The sequence below is a fragment of the Callospermophilus lateralis genome, chromosome 20 (assembly GCF_048772815.1).
Source record: "Callospermophilus lateralis isolate mCalLat2 chromosome 20, mCalLat2.hap1, whole genome shotgun sequence".
In the NCBI taxonomy this organism is placed as follows: Eukaryota; Metazoa; Chordata; class Mammalia; order Rodentia; family Sciuridae; genus Callospermophilus; species Callospermophilus lateralis.
The window spans coordinates 748,683-762,621 of NC_135324.1; the positions used below are offsets into that span (position 1 = coordinate 748,683).

At 42.8% G+C, this 13,939-nt stretch overlaps 1 protein-coding gene across 1 annotated transcript in view; it reads right to left on the reverse strand.

Moving 5' to 3' along the window:
* Positions 1–13,939, reverse strand: part of Txnrd3 (thioredoxin reductase 3) — a 38,435-nt gene that overhangs the window by 9,208 nt on the left and 15,288 nt on the right. The window contains exons 9-13 of the mRNA XM_077106261.1: positions 12,073–12,215; positions 10,615–10,730; positions 8,309–8,534; positions 7,097–7,189; positions 249–325 (exon numbers count right to left, since the gene is read on the reverse strand). Of these exons, the coding sequence (XP_076962376.1) occupies positions 249–325; positions 7,097–7,189; positions 8,309–8,534; positions 10,615–10,730; positions 12,073–12,215 (655 nt within the window). The remainder of the gene's footprint in view (positions 1–248; positions 326–7,096; positions 7,190–8,308; positions 8,535–10,614; positions 10,731–12,072; positions 12,216–13,939) is intronic.

A 13,939-nucleotide genomic window follows, 5' to 3' on the forward strand; every position in this document is an offset into this window, starting at 1 on the left:
GGCTGAGGCAGGAGGATCATGAGTTCAAAGCCAAGCCTTAGAGATAGTAAGGCGTTAAGCAACTCAGCGAGACCCTGTCTCTAAATAAAATATAAGACAGGGCTGGGGAGGGGGCTCAGGGGTCGAGTGCCCCTGAGTTCAATCCTCAGTACCACCCCCACCAAAAATTCATATCTTAGCAATGCTAAGAGGTGACCTACAGCCAGCTTTGCTTTGTGTGGCAACAGGCCGCGACCCCATGTACTCACTTCTCATTGATTTTGACACCAATTTTCTCCAAGCCTAATTTCCTTGTACAGGAGTCACGGCCAATGGCTAGCAGGACCTTATTTAGACGAAGAAGAAAAAAAAGATTGTCATATTGGGCACATTGCTAAAAGTTCTTCAGACATTAAAAGGACAATACTGAAATATCATGAGCCATCTCTGCCTGTCAGTCTAGTGCTGGCTTAGGTGAAAAGAAACTTTTGTCCCTTTTAAGTTGAATTATCTCAGGAATCCTGTTACAGTAACGGAAAGCTGACTAACACAATCTTAATCCAGTGTGAGTAATGCCCTTAGAGGAAGAGGAATTTAGGATACAGAAAACCCTCAAATAGAGAAGACACAGTAAGAAGGCAGCCATCTGCAAGCCAAGGAGAAACACAAGAGAAAACACATCTCATGACCACTTGACCTTGAACTTCCCATCTCTGGAATTGTGATCAAATAAATATATGTTGATTACGCCAGTTTGTAGATTTTGGGTACTGTGGCCTGTGCTTTCCATTACTTGACAAATACCTGAGATAGATAACTTAATAGGAGGAAAGGTTTAGTTTGGCTGGCAGTTTTAGAGGTTTCATTTCATGATCACTCGTCCCTGTCACTCTGGGTCAATACATCATTGAGGGACAACATCGTGAAGGAAGCCTGTTTAACTCATGGTGGCCAGGAAGCAAAAAGAGAAACAGGAAGTGTCCCTTGAAGGGCTTGCTCACAGTGACCTAACTTCTTTCCAAGAGGCTCCACCACCTCAAGGTTCTACCACCTTCTAATAGCGCCAAGCTAGGAACCAAGCCTTTAACACATGAGGTTTTCTGGGACATTTGAGATCCAAGCCACTCATTCACCTAGCAAACTAATATAAAACAATGAATTTACAATTTATAAAGGCCCAAAAAATTAACTGCAGACCCAGGTGGCATTTGTGCTTCGAGCCTTCAGAATGCTTAAGTAAGAAATATACTTATACTAATATTTCACCATGATGGAGGTCAGTCTGGACAACCCAGGGAGACCCTCACTCTAAATAGAAGATAAAAAGCGCCAGGGACACCGTTCAGGGGTACAGCCCTGGGTTCTACCCCCATGACTGCAAAATCAAAACCAAAACAGATAAGGACATTAAAAGAAAAGAAAATCCCAAGTCCCTACTCTTCATGAACATAGATATAAAATCCTTCAGAAAATGTTAGCAAACTGAATACAGAAACATACAAAAAGACTCTCATGACCAAGCGGAATCTGTCCTCAAAATGCAAATTTGACATATAAAATCTATCAGTATAATGCATCCTCTTAACAGGATCAAGAAGAAAATAATGATCATCTTAATAGCTGCAGGAAAATCATTTGACGAAATTCAACACTCCATCATCCAAACAAAATTCTTAGCACATGAAGAATTTTTAGGAAAAAAAAAAGAATTTTTAGAAAGTTCCTCAATTGAATATAAAAGGCACGTGTAAAAAAACTTACAGGTCACCTTCTAGCAATGACGAAAGACTGAATGCTTCAGTCCTAAGACTGGGAACCACACAGGAAGTTCTCATAACTCCTAGTTAATCTGGCCTAGAGGTTCTTAGCGCCTGCAACGAGGAAAGAAACAGGCAAAAACCTTGCAGATTGGAAAGGAATATACAAACGGTTTTTACTTGTAGACATGCATCCTAAGTGGCTACAAGAGCAATAAGTCCCCATTGAAATTGAAAAATTTAAAAATATCATTTATACTAGTTTAAAAATCATGAAATTCTGGAAGAAGTTTTGCAAAATATGTGAAAGCGCTCTAGAACACAATGATGAAGCATCATGAAGAGAAACAAATGGAAAGATACGTGAGGTGTGTGCACTGGAAAAACAGACACTGTTAGATGGCACTTCATCCAGGGTGGAGAGGGGGGCTCATGCTTAGCCTGCATGAGGCCCTGGGTTCCATCCCCAGCACCCACAGAACAAAGCAAGTCGGTGCTTCCAACCTGATCTATAAAATAAATACCACCTCAATGAAAATCCAAGCAGACTATTTTCGAAGTTAGGGAAAATCTGTTTTCAAAGTATACAGAAATGTGAAGGCCATAAGCAAAATTGGAGTTCTTCCTCTACCTCATCTGAAAGTAACCGTAAAGGATCAGTAATGTAACCCATGTGGTCCTAGGGAAAGGATCACAAGGACACATGGTCTGGGGTCAGAGTAAAGAGTGCAGAGAGATCCCCCAGTTGAATGGTCAAATGACTTCAACCGAGACACCAAGATAATTCAAGAGAGAAAGGGAAGATTTTTGGACAAATGGTACCAGATATGGAAGAAAAAGAAGCTCGATTCTTCCATCACGCCATACATAAAAATTAGTTCAAGGAGGACTGCAGTTTTATATTTTAGAAGAGAAAACTATAAAGCTTCAGAAGCAAAGCACAGGGAGAGTTTCATGACCTTTGGGGGAAGCGAAGATTTCTCAGAACTACAGAAGCACTAACTGTAAAAGCAAAAAGAGAAACTGGGTTTCATAAAAATTTTAAAACCACTGCTCATCAAAAGGCCCTATTAAAAATAAATAGGCAAGTCACAGATGAGCAGAAAAAATTCCTACTACATGTATCTGAAGAAGGAATATATACTCACGATCTTTACAGAACTCGTCAGATTTAAGAACAAGAATTCAAATCACCCAACACAAATGGCCAAAGACTTGAGTGGACACTTCATAAGGGAAGATATACGAATGTCCAACATCAAAAACTGCTGCACATGGTGAGTTATCACAAAGATGCAAATCAAAGCCACCGCAAGGCTGGGGCTCAGTGGTCCAGCGCCTGCCTAGCATGTGTGAGGCACTGGGTCTGATTCTCAGCACCACATATAAGTGAATAAAATGAAGGTCCATCAACAACTAATAAAAATATTAAAAAAAAAAAAACAGCAAGATTCCACCACCCATCCACCAGAATGGCTAAAATGAAAGCCAGACGACATTAGAGCTTGGTCAGCATATCAAACCCCCAGGCCCTGCACGTGGCTGATACAAATATAAAATGATACTATCTGGCTGGAAGTGCTGAGCGCTTCCATTGCAACACAAGCCCCGGGTTCATCCCTGCACTGAAAAAAATTTTTAAAATTCATAAAGTTAAATATGGAAATATCCTATGATCAAGCCATGCCATTCCTAGATATTTATCCAAGAGAAATTATTATATGGCCACAAAAAGGCTTTTTTGTTTTTTGTTCTTTTGATACTGGGGATTGAACCCAGGGGTGCTTAATCCCTGAGTCCCGTCCCCAGTCCTTTTTTATATTTTATTTAGAGACAGGGTCTCACTGAGTTGCTTAGGGCCTTGCTAAGTTGCTGAGGCTGGCCTCCACTTGCAATCCTCCTACCTCAGCCTCCTGAGCCGCTGGGATTACAGGAATGTGCCACTGTTCCTGGCCCACAAAAAGTTTTAAACAAGAAATATGCATAGAAGTTGTAATCACAACAGCCTAAGATAAAAAGAACACAGGTGTTCCGACACAGGCGAAGAAAGAAACTCGGCCAGGCCATACAGTAAGAGAACTAACTACCGAGTGCACAGCACATGGAGAATCCTGAAAACATCAACCTGAATGAGTACCATATACTGAAGAGTACACAGTGTCTGGTTCCCTTTATGTGGAGTTGAGAATGGGCAGAGGTAGCCTGTGGTAACAGAATCAGAACAGTGCTTGCCCAGGGTTGGGGACTGGAAGGGACAGGAGGTCTCTAGACTCACGGTCATGTTTTGCTGCCTTGAAGGGGTGTGGATGGCATGAACACCCGTCCCTGTCCAAACCAATTAGCCTGTTTATGTAAGATGTGTGCATTTTTGTAGGGAGGAGGGGATTCTGGGGATTGAACTCAGGGGCCCTCAACCACTGAGCCACATCCCCAGCCTGATTCTGTGTTGCATTTAGAGACAGGGTCTCACTGAGTTGCTTAGCACCTTGCTTTTGCTGAGGCTGGCTTTGAATTCACGATCCTCCTGCCTCAGCCTCCCAAGCTGCTTGGGATGACAGGCGTGTGCCACCACGCCCAACTAAGATGTGTGCATTTGTACATAGAAATTACACCCCACTTCAAACATCAATAGCTTTTAAAAATTAGATATCATGAATAACTTTATACTGACATATTTGGAAACTTAGATGAAAGGGACTAATTCCTAGAAAAATATGACATATTGAAAGTAACTCAAGAAAGAAAAATGGAACATTTTTAAAAAATTCTTTGATCATTAAAGAAACAGAATCAGTGTTGAAATATGTCTCCTAGAAAATTCTAGACTCATATGGCAACATCAGAGAACTCCATCAAACATAAAAACCATTCTAATACCATATAGAGGTTTCCAGAAACAGGAAAGAAAGAAACATATTCGACTCCTTTTATGGGTTCTGATAACCTTGACACCTAACTATAAAAAAAGTTCAATAGTGAAAGGAAAATCATACGCCAATATGATTCTTAAATACAGATGCAAAAAATTGAAATAACCCAATCTAGCCTAACCCAGTGGGGTTGATTCCAGGAATGTGAAGCTGACTAGACTTTAGAACACCAAGGCCACGGAGATTAAAGGCTCAAAAGACCATCAACAGCTGTAAGACAGCCATTATTACAACTGCACGTCCAGTCCTAATTTTAAGATATTTGAGTCAGCTTTGCATCACTTGACAAAATACCTAGAAGAGCAACTTTGAGGAGGAAAGATGTTCTTTGGCTCACAGTTCAGAGTCTCAGTCTGTGGTCGGCGGCTCCACTGCTAAGGCCTGGGGTGAGGCAGAGCACATTTGAGAGCTGTGGCAGAGCCAAGGTCTCCCCTCTTGGCAGCCAAGAAGCAGAGAGAGAGCGGTCAGGAACAAGAGAGTCCCAAAGGGCAGCCCCCAAGACCCTTCCTCCAATGGGTTTCTCCACCTCCAGTTCCCAGCATCTCCCAAGAATCTGTTCGGCCAATCTCTGAATGGGTGAGTCCACCAAGCCTTCCACCTGCACGTCTTGGGGGACACCTCATATCCAAACTGTGACAGGTGAAACAAAACAGAAAAAACCAACAGCAAACAAAAAAATAGGAAAGAATGTCTGGAACTGGATGCTCTACTCAAACCCTACAGAAAACATCACGTCTTTGGTAATGAAACACGGAATACAGAGAACAAGGCAAGAATGTTGCTGATCCCCATAAAGGCCTACTGGGGGGTCCTGGGGCAGGAGGACAAGTATTAGAGTAGAAAGCAGATAATAGGAACTTAAATATGCTCTTATTCACAGATAATATGAACTCGTACACTGGAAACCTAAAATAACCTAAGGATAAATTATTAAATGAGAGTTTAGCAAGATGACTGAACACGAACTCTCAACACAAAAATCACCATTTCTACATACCAGCAATAAATGACAATCTTAAAAAAATACCATTTGCAGCTACACATAAATATGTAAGTAGGAATAAATCTAACAGATGTTCTCTTGATCTCCCTAGAACTAGTTTAAAATAACAAAGGAGCAATAATTAAATTTAATAGAAATCAAGTACAGTTAATAAAATAATAAAATTAATTTAATAGAAATTTATTAACTTTGTTGGGAATCATTAAAGAAGATCTATGACCGATATGCCCTGCCCATGAATGATTGTTAGACTGAATACTCCCGAAGGAGTATTCTAATACAGCCAATGTAATCCTAATCAAAGCCTCTATTTTTTCATTTTTTAATGTATTTTTGATCCTTTCTATGTTATGTTTACTTTTTTAAGCTAAAAAATTTTGTATATAAGAGCTCATAAAACATAAATATACAGCTGAAAGAATCACCAGCATCTAAAATCTTGCATAAGCAAGCCAAACTGTTTCAGAATTTTGTATTGTTTATTCTTTTTTTTTTTTTTTGTCTTTCTGGTTTTATTTTTTATTTTTTTTTTATTGATTGTTCAAAACATTACAGAGCTCATGATATATCATCTTTCATACATTTGACTCGATTTATGGATTCTGCAATTTGTATTGTTTATTCTTAAGAAAAAATTTTTTAAAAATATTTTTTTAGTTATAGTTGGACACAATATCTTTATTTCATTTGTTTATTTTTATGTGGTGCTGAGGATCAAACCCAGTGCCTTGCACGTGCTAGGCAAGCGCTCTACCAACTGAGCCACAGCTCCAAGAAAAATTTTTTATTATTATGTTAATTATAGAGTGCATTCAGTGTCTATTGCCAAAATTTGCAAATGAAGATATATATACAATATCTAATTCTCCAAGAGTTAGCAACAAGAACATTTGGGTACAGAGCTTCAAGAGTTTGTTCTGGGGTTGGGGCTGGGGCTCAGTGGCAGAGTGCCTACCTAGCCTGTGTGAGGCACTGGGTTTGATTCTTAGCCCTGCACCAAAATAAACAAATAAAATAAAGGCATGCTCTCCATCGGCAACTACAAAATATAAATACACAAATAAAAATCTTTTAAAAAAGAGTTAGGTCTGTGCTGTTACAATGACATATACTGTCCATGTGTCATTGAAAATTCAAATGTGAGCAGCCCCACTATGGTCCATATTTATTCCACTCATTTTAAAAAAAAATCTTTTCTAGTTGTAGGTGGACACAATGCCTTTATTTATTTATTCTGTGGTGCTGGGGACTGAACCCAGGGCCTTGCGCATGCGAGGTAAGCACTCTCCCAACTGAGCTCTATCCCCAGCCCTGTTCCACTCTTATGAAGAATTAAAAACATGAATCACAGTGCCATCTTCCGTGGTTCGTCTCTGGTCATTTATGAACATACTCAACCAGTCACTGCTCATAAAATAAGTACTCACTGTGTTGTACACCTCCTCCATGGTTTCCGGTCCTTCAGTGGATTTAGCCCATACTTTCAGCTTTCCAGGTGAGCCTCTCTCCAGCTGCTGAATCTGGCAGGGATCAGTGGTGTCATGAGTCCTTGGAAAGTGACAGGAAGCTAACCAGTGTGGAGGGGGCGTGGGGGGAACTCCGTGGACCAGGCAGAGAGACAGAAGGGAACTCTTGTCACGCGCGCCACGTGGGAGGGTGCAATGAACTAGCTGAGATTAGAGGCAGCATGAATAAGACATAAAGGTAGGATCCCAGGCCTTGAATGAGCTGACCCTGGGCCACTTCCTGAGAACTGAGATGGGCAGGAAGATGGCAGGGTCTAGGAGGAAAAGGCAGAGATCCTCTAACTTTGTCTTCTTAAATCCCAGATGCTTTGGAAGGACCCAAGTGGTGATCCCCACAGCAGGCAGCTGTTAGGAATGAGTGCAGGGATCGGGAGCTACCAATCCGAGTCGTTAGCATGTAAATGACTAAAACCAAAGAGCAGCCAGAAGACCACTCAGGTTAAAAAAAAAAATGCAGAGAAGCCAGGGTTGAAAAACAGGATTCTGGATTCACAGGCTGCGTGGGGACTGGGTGTGTAGCTGAGTGGCAGAGCGTTGGCCGACCCTGGGCGAAGTCCTGGGTTCCAACCCCAGTACCACGTAAAGTAAAACCAAACCACAGACCGTGGGCCACAGAAGGCAGGAAGGAGAGCCCTTCAAACCAGAGGAATGTCACACAAAAGGAATGTCACCTTCCCCACAGGCTGTCAGGAGGTCCAGTAAGGCGAGCACAGAGGTGTGGCCACTGGGTCTCCCAACAAGCAGCTTCACCAAGCAGGTGGGAGTCAACTAAGTGTGTAAAGGAGGCAAGGAATTGCAAGTGGCAGACATAGAAGCTCTTTCTGTAAACAGAAAAGGGGAAATGGGGACCCAAGCAGGTGTGCAGGGCTTATGGGACCTGCTGGAGACGGATGTCCTTGAAAGAACCTTCCAGAAGATCCAGGACACCTTCTCCAGGGTAAGAGCAAGGACAAGTGAGACCAGTTTTGTGGTTTTGGGGGGGCAGGTTCAGTATTCGCAACACTATTTAAGTGCAGAGTAGTTTGTTTAATGAAATAAAGTGAGAAGGGGTAGAATTAAAAAGTTACAGCGAGATTGAGAACAGAAAGGGATTCAAGGGCCATTCAGACTCACCTTCACAGGGACAAATTTCCTCAAGAACTTAACGCCATGTCTCTCCATGTAGGAACCCACTTTCTCTGCCATCTCTTGATCAAAGCCGCGAAGAAGGATTGAACGCACCATAACGGTCACTTCTAAGCCAAAGCCCGCAAGAAAGCCTGCGCACTCCAGGGCGACGTAAGAGGCCCCCACCACTAAGGTCTTGCCGGGGCAGTAAGGCAGAGAGAACAGGTCGTCACTGAAAACAGAAATGGGAAGAGACAGAACGTGAAGCAAGGTCCTGAAGTTTCAGCGCATGATGACCTGGGCTGGCCCAAGCGCATTGTGGTACCTGGATGGAGGGACACGACAGGAAACAGCCTGGGTGTCTGTGTCTGAGGCTCCCGTGGGGGGATGGGAGGGGGACACTCAGCTTTATTCAACATCAAATGAGATCACAAGTATTTAAAAAACAAAAATAGGAAATATTAGACTGCACTGAAAAGAAAATGGTTGGTTGTTTTGGCGCGTGTACGTGTGTGCACATCCAGTATGTACTGTGTGGTCGCCTGAATTACAGTGCAACAGAAATGCATCTCTCTCCTTTTCCCTCCCCCTCCATATCTATCTACCTACCTACCTACCTATCTATCTATCTATCTATCTATTTATCTATCTATCTACCTACCTATCTATCTATCGTGTGTATCTATTTAGTAGTCTATCAGTCCATTCATCTATCTATCTATCTATCTATCTATCTATCAGTCTATCTATGTAATAGTCTATTAGTCTATATCTATCTAAGAGTCTGTTTAATCTCTCTAATACTCTATCAGTCAATATCTATCTAACAGTTTATCAGTCCATCTATCCATCTATCTAGTAGTCTATCAATCCATCTATCTATCAGTCTATCTCTCTCGTAGTCTACAGTCTATATCTATCAGTTTATCTAGTAGTCTATCAGTCCATCTGTCTATCTATCTATTAGTCCATCTATCTAGTAGTCTATCAGTCCATCTGTGTGTGTCTAGCCTTCTATCAGTCTATATATATCTGTCTATATCTATCAGTCTATCTATGTAGTAGTCTATCAGTCAATCTTTCTATCTAGTAGTGCATCAGTCCATTTATCTATCTAGTAGTCTATCAGTCCATCTGTCTGTCTGTCTGTCTATCTAGTAGTCTATCAATCCATCTGTCTGTCTGTCTATCCATCTATCAGTGTATCTCTCTATCTTCCTAGTAGTCTATCATTTCATCGTACGTCTATCTATCTAGTAGTCTATCAGTCCATCTGACTGTGTATCTATGTCTATCCTTCCATCTATCAATATCTAGTAGTGTATCAGTCCATCTGTCTGTCTGCCTATGTCTATCTATTAGTAGCCTATCAGTCCATCTGTCTATCTATCCATCTATCTATCAGTCTATCTCTCTATCTTCCTAGTAGTCTATCAGTCCATCTGTCTATCAGTCTATCTATCTAGTAGTCTATCAGTCCATCTGTCTATCAGTCTATCTATCTAGTAGTCTACGGGGCTGGGGATGTGGCTCAAGCGGTAGCGTGCTCGCCTGGCATGCGTGCGGCCCGGGTTCGATCCTCAGCACCACATACAAACAAAGATGTTGTGTCCGCCGAGAACTAAAAAATAAATATTAAAAAAAATAAATAAATAAAAAATTCTCTCTAGTAGTCTATCAGTCCATCTGTCTATCTATCTGTCTATCCATCTATCACTCACTCTATCTTCCTAGTCTATCAGTCTACCTGTCTAGTAGTCCATCAGTCCATCTGTCTGTCTACCCACCTGCCTACCTACCTGCCTTGTACTGCTGGGGAGGGCCTTGGGCAGACTGGACAGTTACTGGCCCACTGACCTACCCCCTAGTCCACAGCTGCTCTCCTACATCAGCCAGCCCAGACAAGTCTGCAGCCATGGACAGCACCCTGCAGCACCTCCCGTGCTGACCCACAGGAACCTGCCATTGCAAAGTCGGAGGGGGCCGTGTGGCTCCTGGCCATAGGCTTCCCACTGACCCCCTCACACTAAACCCTGACGCTAATTGCACTTGTTTGTCTGAAGCTTACAACCAAATTCCTCCGCCATTCCCAGGGACCACGGAGCAGCCCAGCATATTTTGGGTGTAAGTTTTACCACTGATCCTGTTTACTTGATCTTATTTTCTCTGTCTTATCACTTGACTCAGCTTCCTGCCTTGCATGTACTTTTGTTACCAATTCAAATCTTTCGTGCAATAAGATAGACAGTGAGCAAGTTGGAAGCACAGACGTAAGGCAGTTTGTCAATTTAAAACCATCCATTTACTCTTACCTCGTAACGCAGTATTCTTTATCCCCTGGGATGCCCAAGTACCGTGGCCTTTCACCGGTTGCTATGACAAACTTTGAAGCAGAAAAATAACTTTCCTGTCCTTTCTTATTGGTTGCCTTGGGAAAGAAGGAGAGCAAACTTCACTTATTGCACACACTGTACAGTACACTGGACAAGACGGGCGCTACCCAGACCAGGGCTCCTGGTCCACCAGGATGAACCACGGTCCAGCGTGGTGGGCAGAGCGGACAAGAGCCGCCTTCACAGAACAGGCACGATCAAGGGCACAGGGTGGCTTCAAAGGAGGCATGAGGTGCCCAGGGCGGGTCGATTGAGAGCCGTGCACAGGACCAGGACAGCATGCAGGCCTGCAAGGGCCAGGGCCTGGGCGACAGCAAGTGGCCAGAAGTGAGAGGAGGGGATGGCAGGGCTGGGGGTGCAGTGCTGAAGTGAAACCAAGAGCGGCCATTCGTGGACTGCGACCTGTGACACCCTAGGCCCCACGTCCACTTATCCTCCCGTAAAACTGTTTTCTGATCTGGTCTTTTAGTCACAGCAGCAAAAAACCTGACTAAAACAGCTGTTGAAACATCTGCACCAGGCGTATCATTATTTGAGAGATAAAACTGATGCTGCATTTCTACAGTGTTTCCTGTGAATGATACGATTCAGATCAGTCATGGAAGTTTGCTTTTTAACCTGGTGCTGGGGGTGAAATCCTGGGTCTCCAGCAGGTTGGGCACCTCTGAGGTCCCCACTAGGTCCCCAAGTTAAGGTTTTAAGAGCCACCTCAGCCCAGATCCTTCTGAGGTAACACCTGACTACAAAATAACGTGAAATCTTGTCAAGGTCACTTCACACTGTGTCATCAAGACCAAGCGTGGAATAAAGCGGATGCGGAGGGTGATACCTGGCTATTGATCCTAACTTTAGTGAAAACTTCTGTGTTCATCAAAATGATCTCGTTTTCCTTGTGCACTGATCTCAGAGTGTGCAAACATGACACATATAAAAATATAAAATAATGTCACATACTATATTAAATATAATAACACGTTACACATAATAATGTCACATATATAGACATTATATTAATATATGTGCATAATATATATTATTGCATTTTAAATGATATTGCTTTTACCAATGCTTTCATAATAATATATAGAGACTTTTAGGTAAGGTTTCACTTTTAGAAAGGATTCCACTGCTACAATGTTGATCTTTAATCTTTTGAACTTTGAACTCTCTGGTCTGAACACTTTCTGTCAAGATGTCGATGGAATCAAAGGCAAATAGTAATTTTAAATTAAGAGTTCTTGGAAAAGCAATTTCTTTCAATTTGCACAGACACATAATCAACAAACACAGCCAAGCACAGGCCTCTGTGTGAGTTTAAGGCAAGTGTGAGCAGGACTAAGGAAAGGCCAAGAGAAGGGCAAGAAATTCAGAAAGTACCTTGATTTTATGATGGTCCACAAATTCCCCGTAGGCATTGACATAGGTCACTCCCTTCTCCCTCAGCGACAACCTGTAGCTCCAGTTGAGAGAGCCGATGTGGTTCTGAATGGCCTCTGTCAGGGTGCTCCAGTTGTGCTTCACTGAAACGACCAGGTGAAGGCCCAAAGTGACGCTTAATGGTGACTTACCTACAGCCATGCGAGAACTACTGGCTATTGCTTTAAAAATCAAACGTTGACAGAAGAAAATTGACAACCTCCATATCTCTTCCTATCTTATGTTACAAAGCACATGCAAGAAGCAGAGTTCCAAAAAGACAATTGAGGGAGCAGGTGTGGTGGTTCACGCCTGTCACCCCAGCAGCTGGGGAGGCTGAGGCAGGAGGATTGCGAGTTCGAGGCCAGCCTCAGCAACTTAGTGAGGCCCTAAGCAATTCAGAGACCCTGTCTCTAAATAAAATATGAAAAAGGGCTGGGGATAGGGCCCAGTGGTTAAGTGCCCCTGAGTTCAATCTCCAGTATATAAAAAAAAAGTAGGCATATGCCCACATCAACTGGATCAGAATCTCTCAGGATAAAGACAAGTCATTTTTATCTTTTTAGAAACTCCACCAGATATTCTGACACTCAGCCATGATGGAGAGTACAGCACCCAGTCAGCTGGTCACCACATGTAGTCAGTTCCTCAGGCTCAACATCTCTAAACCCACCCCTGCCCTCCAGCCAGACTTCAGTCTTTGCTTAGGTCTCTGTCATTTCTTGCCACCCTATCCAATTTCTTTTTACCCTTGGTGACATCAGAGGGATCAGGCGTCCAAACTGTAGTGCTGAATGAATTCCTCAATGGCTGTATTAACTGTGGGTAAAATCAACTCCTTATGATAGCACTTCAGGGCCTACGACATGCTGACCTCTAATCTGATTTCTCCCAACATCACGTGCCTGTTCTTTACCCCACCTGCTCCTGACCCATGTTTTGTCTGGGCTGTGTCTTAGTACATCTTCATAGTTTTGGTCAAGCTGCTGCTGTCCTTCATGTTCCTTTTCTCTGTGGATCAAGGGTCACCTTGTCCCAAAAGAGCATCTAAACTCTCCCCGACCTCAAAGCTGCATTATGCGCCCCTCAAGTCAACGTGCACACCAGCCCAGTCAATTCGAGTGCACACAACGGATCTCCTGGACCATCTCACCCAACAGAATTCCGTGCAGGAACTCCATTGTCCTCCTGTCTGCCCAGCCAATAAGTGGTTCTGGATGAATCTGTTTCTCACCTTTCATTAACCAAAAGACAACATAACAACCGATAAAACAGAAAATGGTATCAGAGTAATAGATCAAACTCAAACAACTACTGATACTATTCTAATTTCCTCATGCTTGAACAAATTCTGAAAACAGTGATCATTAATCTTCCCATTTGGCTAAGGGCCTGGAATTGCTAGAGCTGAAACAGCTCCCTCCCTAGGCAGGAGGACCACAAGAGTGGAGCCATCTCTAGAGTCTCTGTATCTGCCTCGTACACAGTGGGATTTTTTTTTTTTTTTTTTTTGGTACCAGAGACTGAACCCAGGGATGCTTAACCCCTGAGCCCCATCCCCAGAACCCAGGGATGCTTAACCCCTGAGCCCCATCCCCAGCCCTTTTTAATTTTTATTTAGAGTCAGGGTCTCACCAAGTTGCTGAGGGCCTCACTAAGTTGCTGAGGCTGGCCTCCAACTTGCAATCCTCCTGTCTCAGCCTCCTGAGCTGCTGAGATGAAAGGCGTGTGGCTTCTAATAAATGCTTATCAAATGATTTTCAAGCTCAACTATAAAAATAGCACATATCTAAGAAACCTACATTTTTTCCCCTCCCCATCTACATTT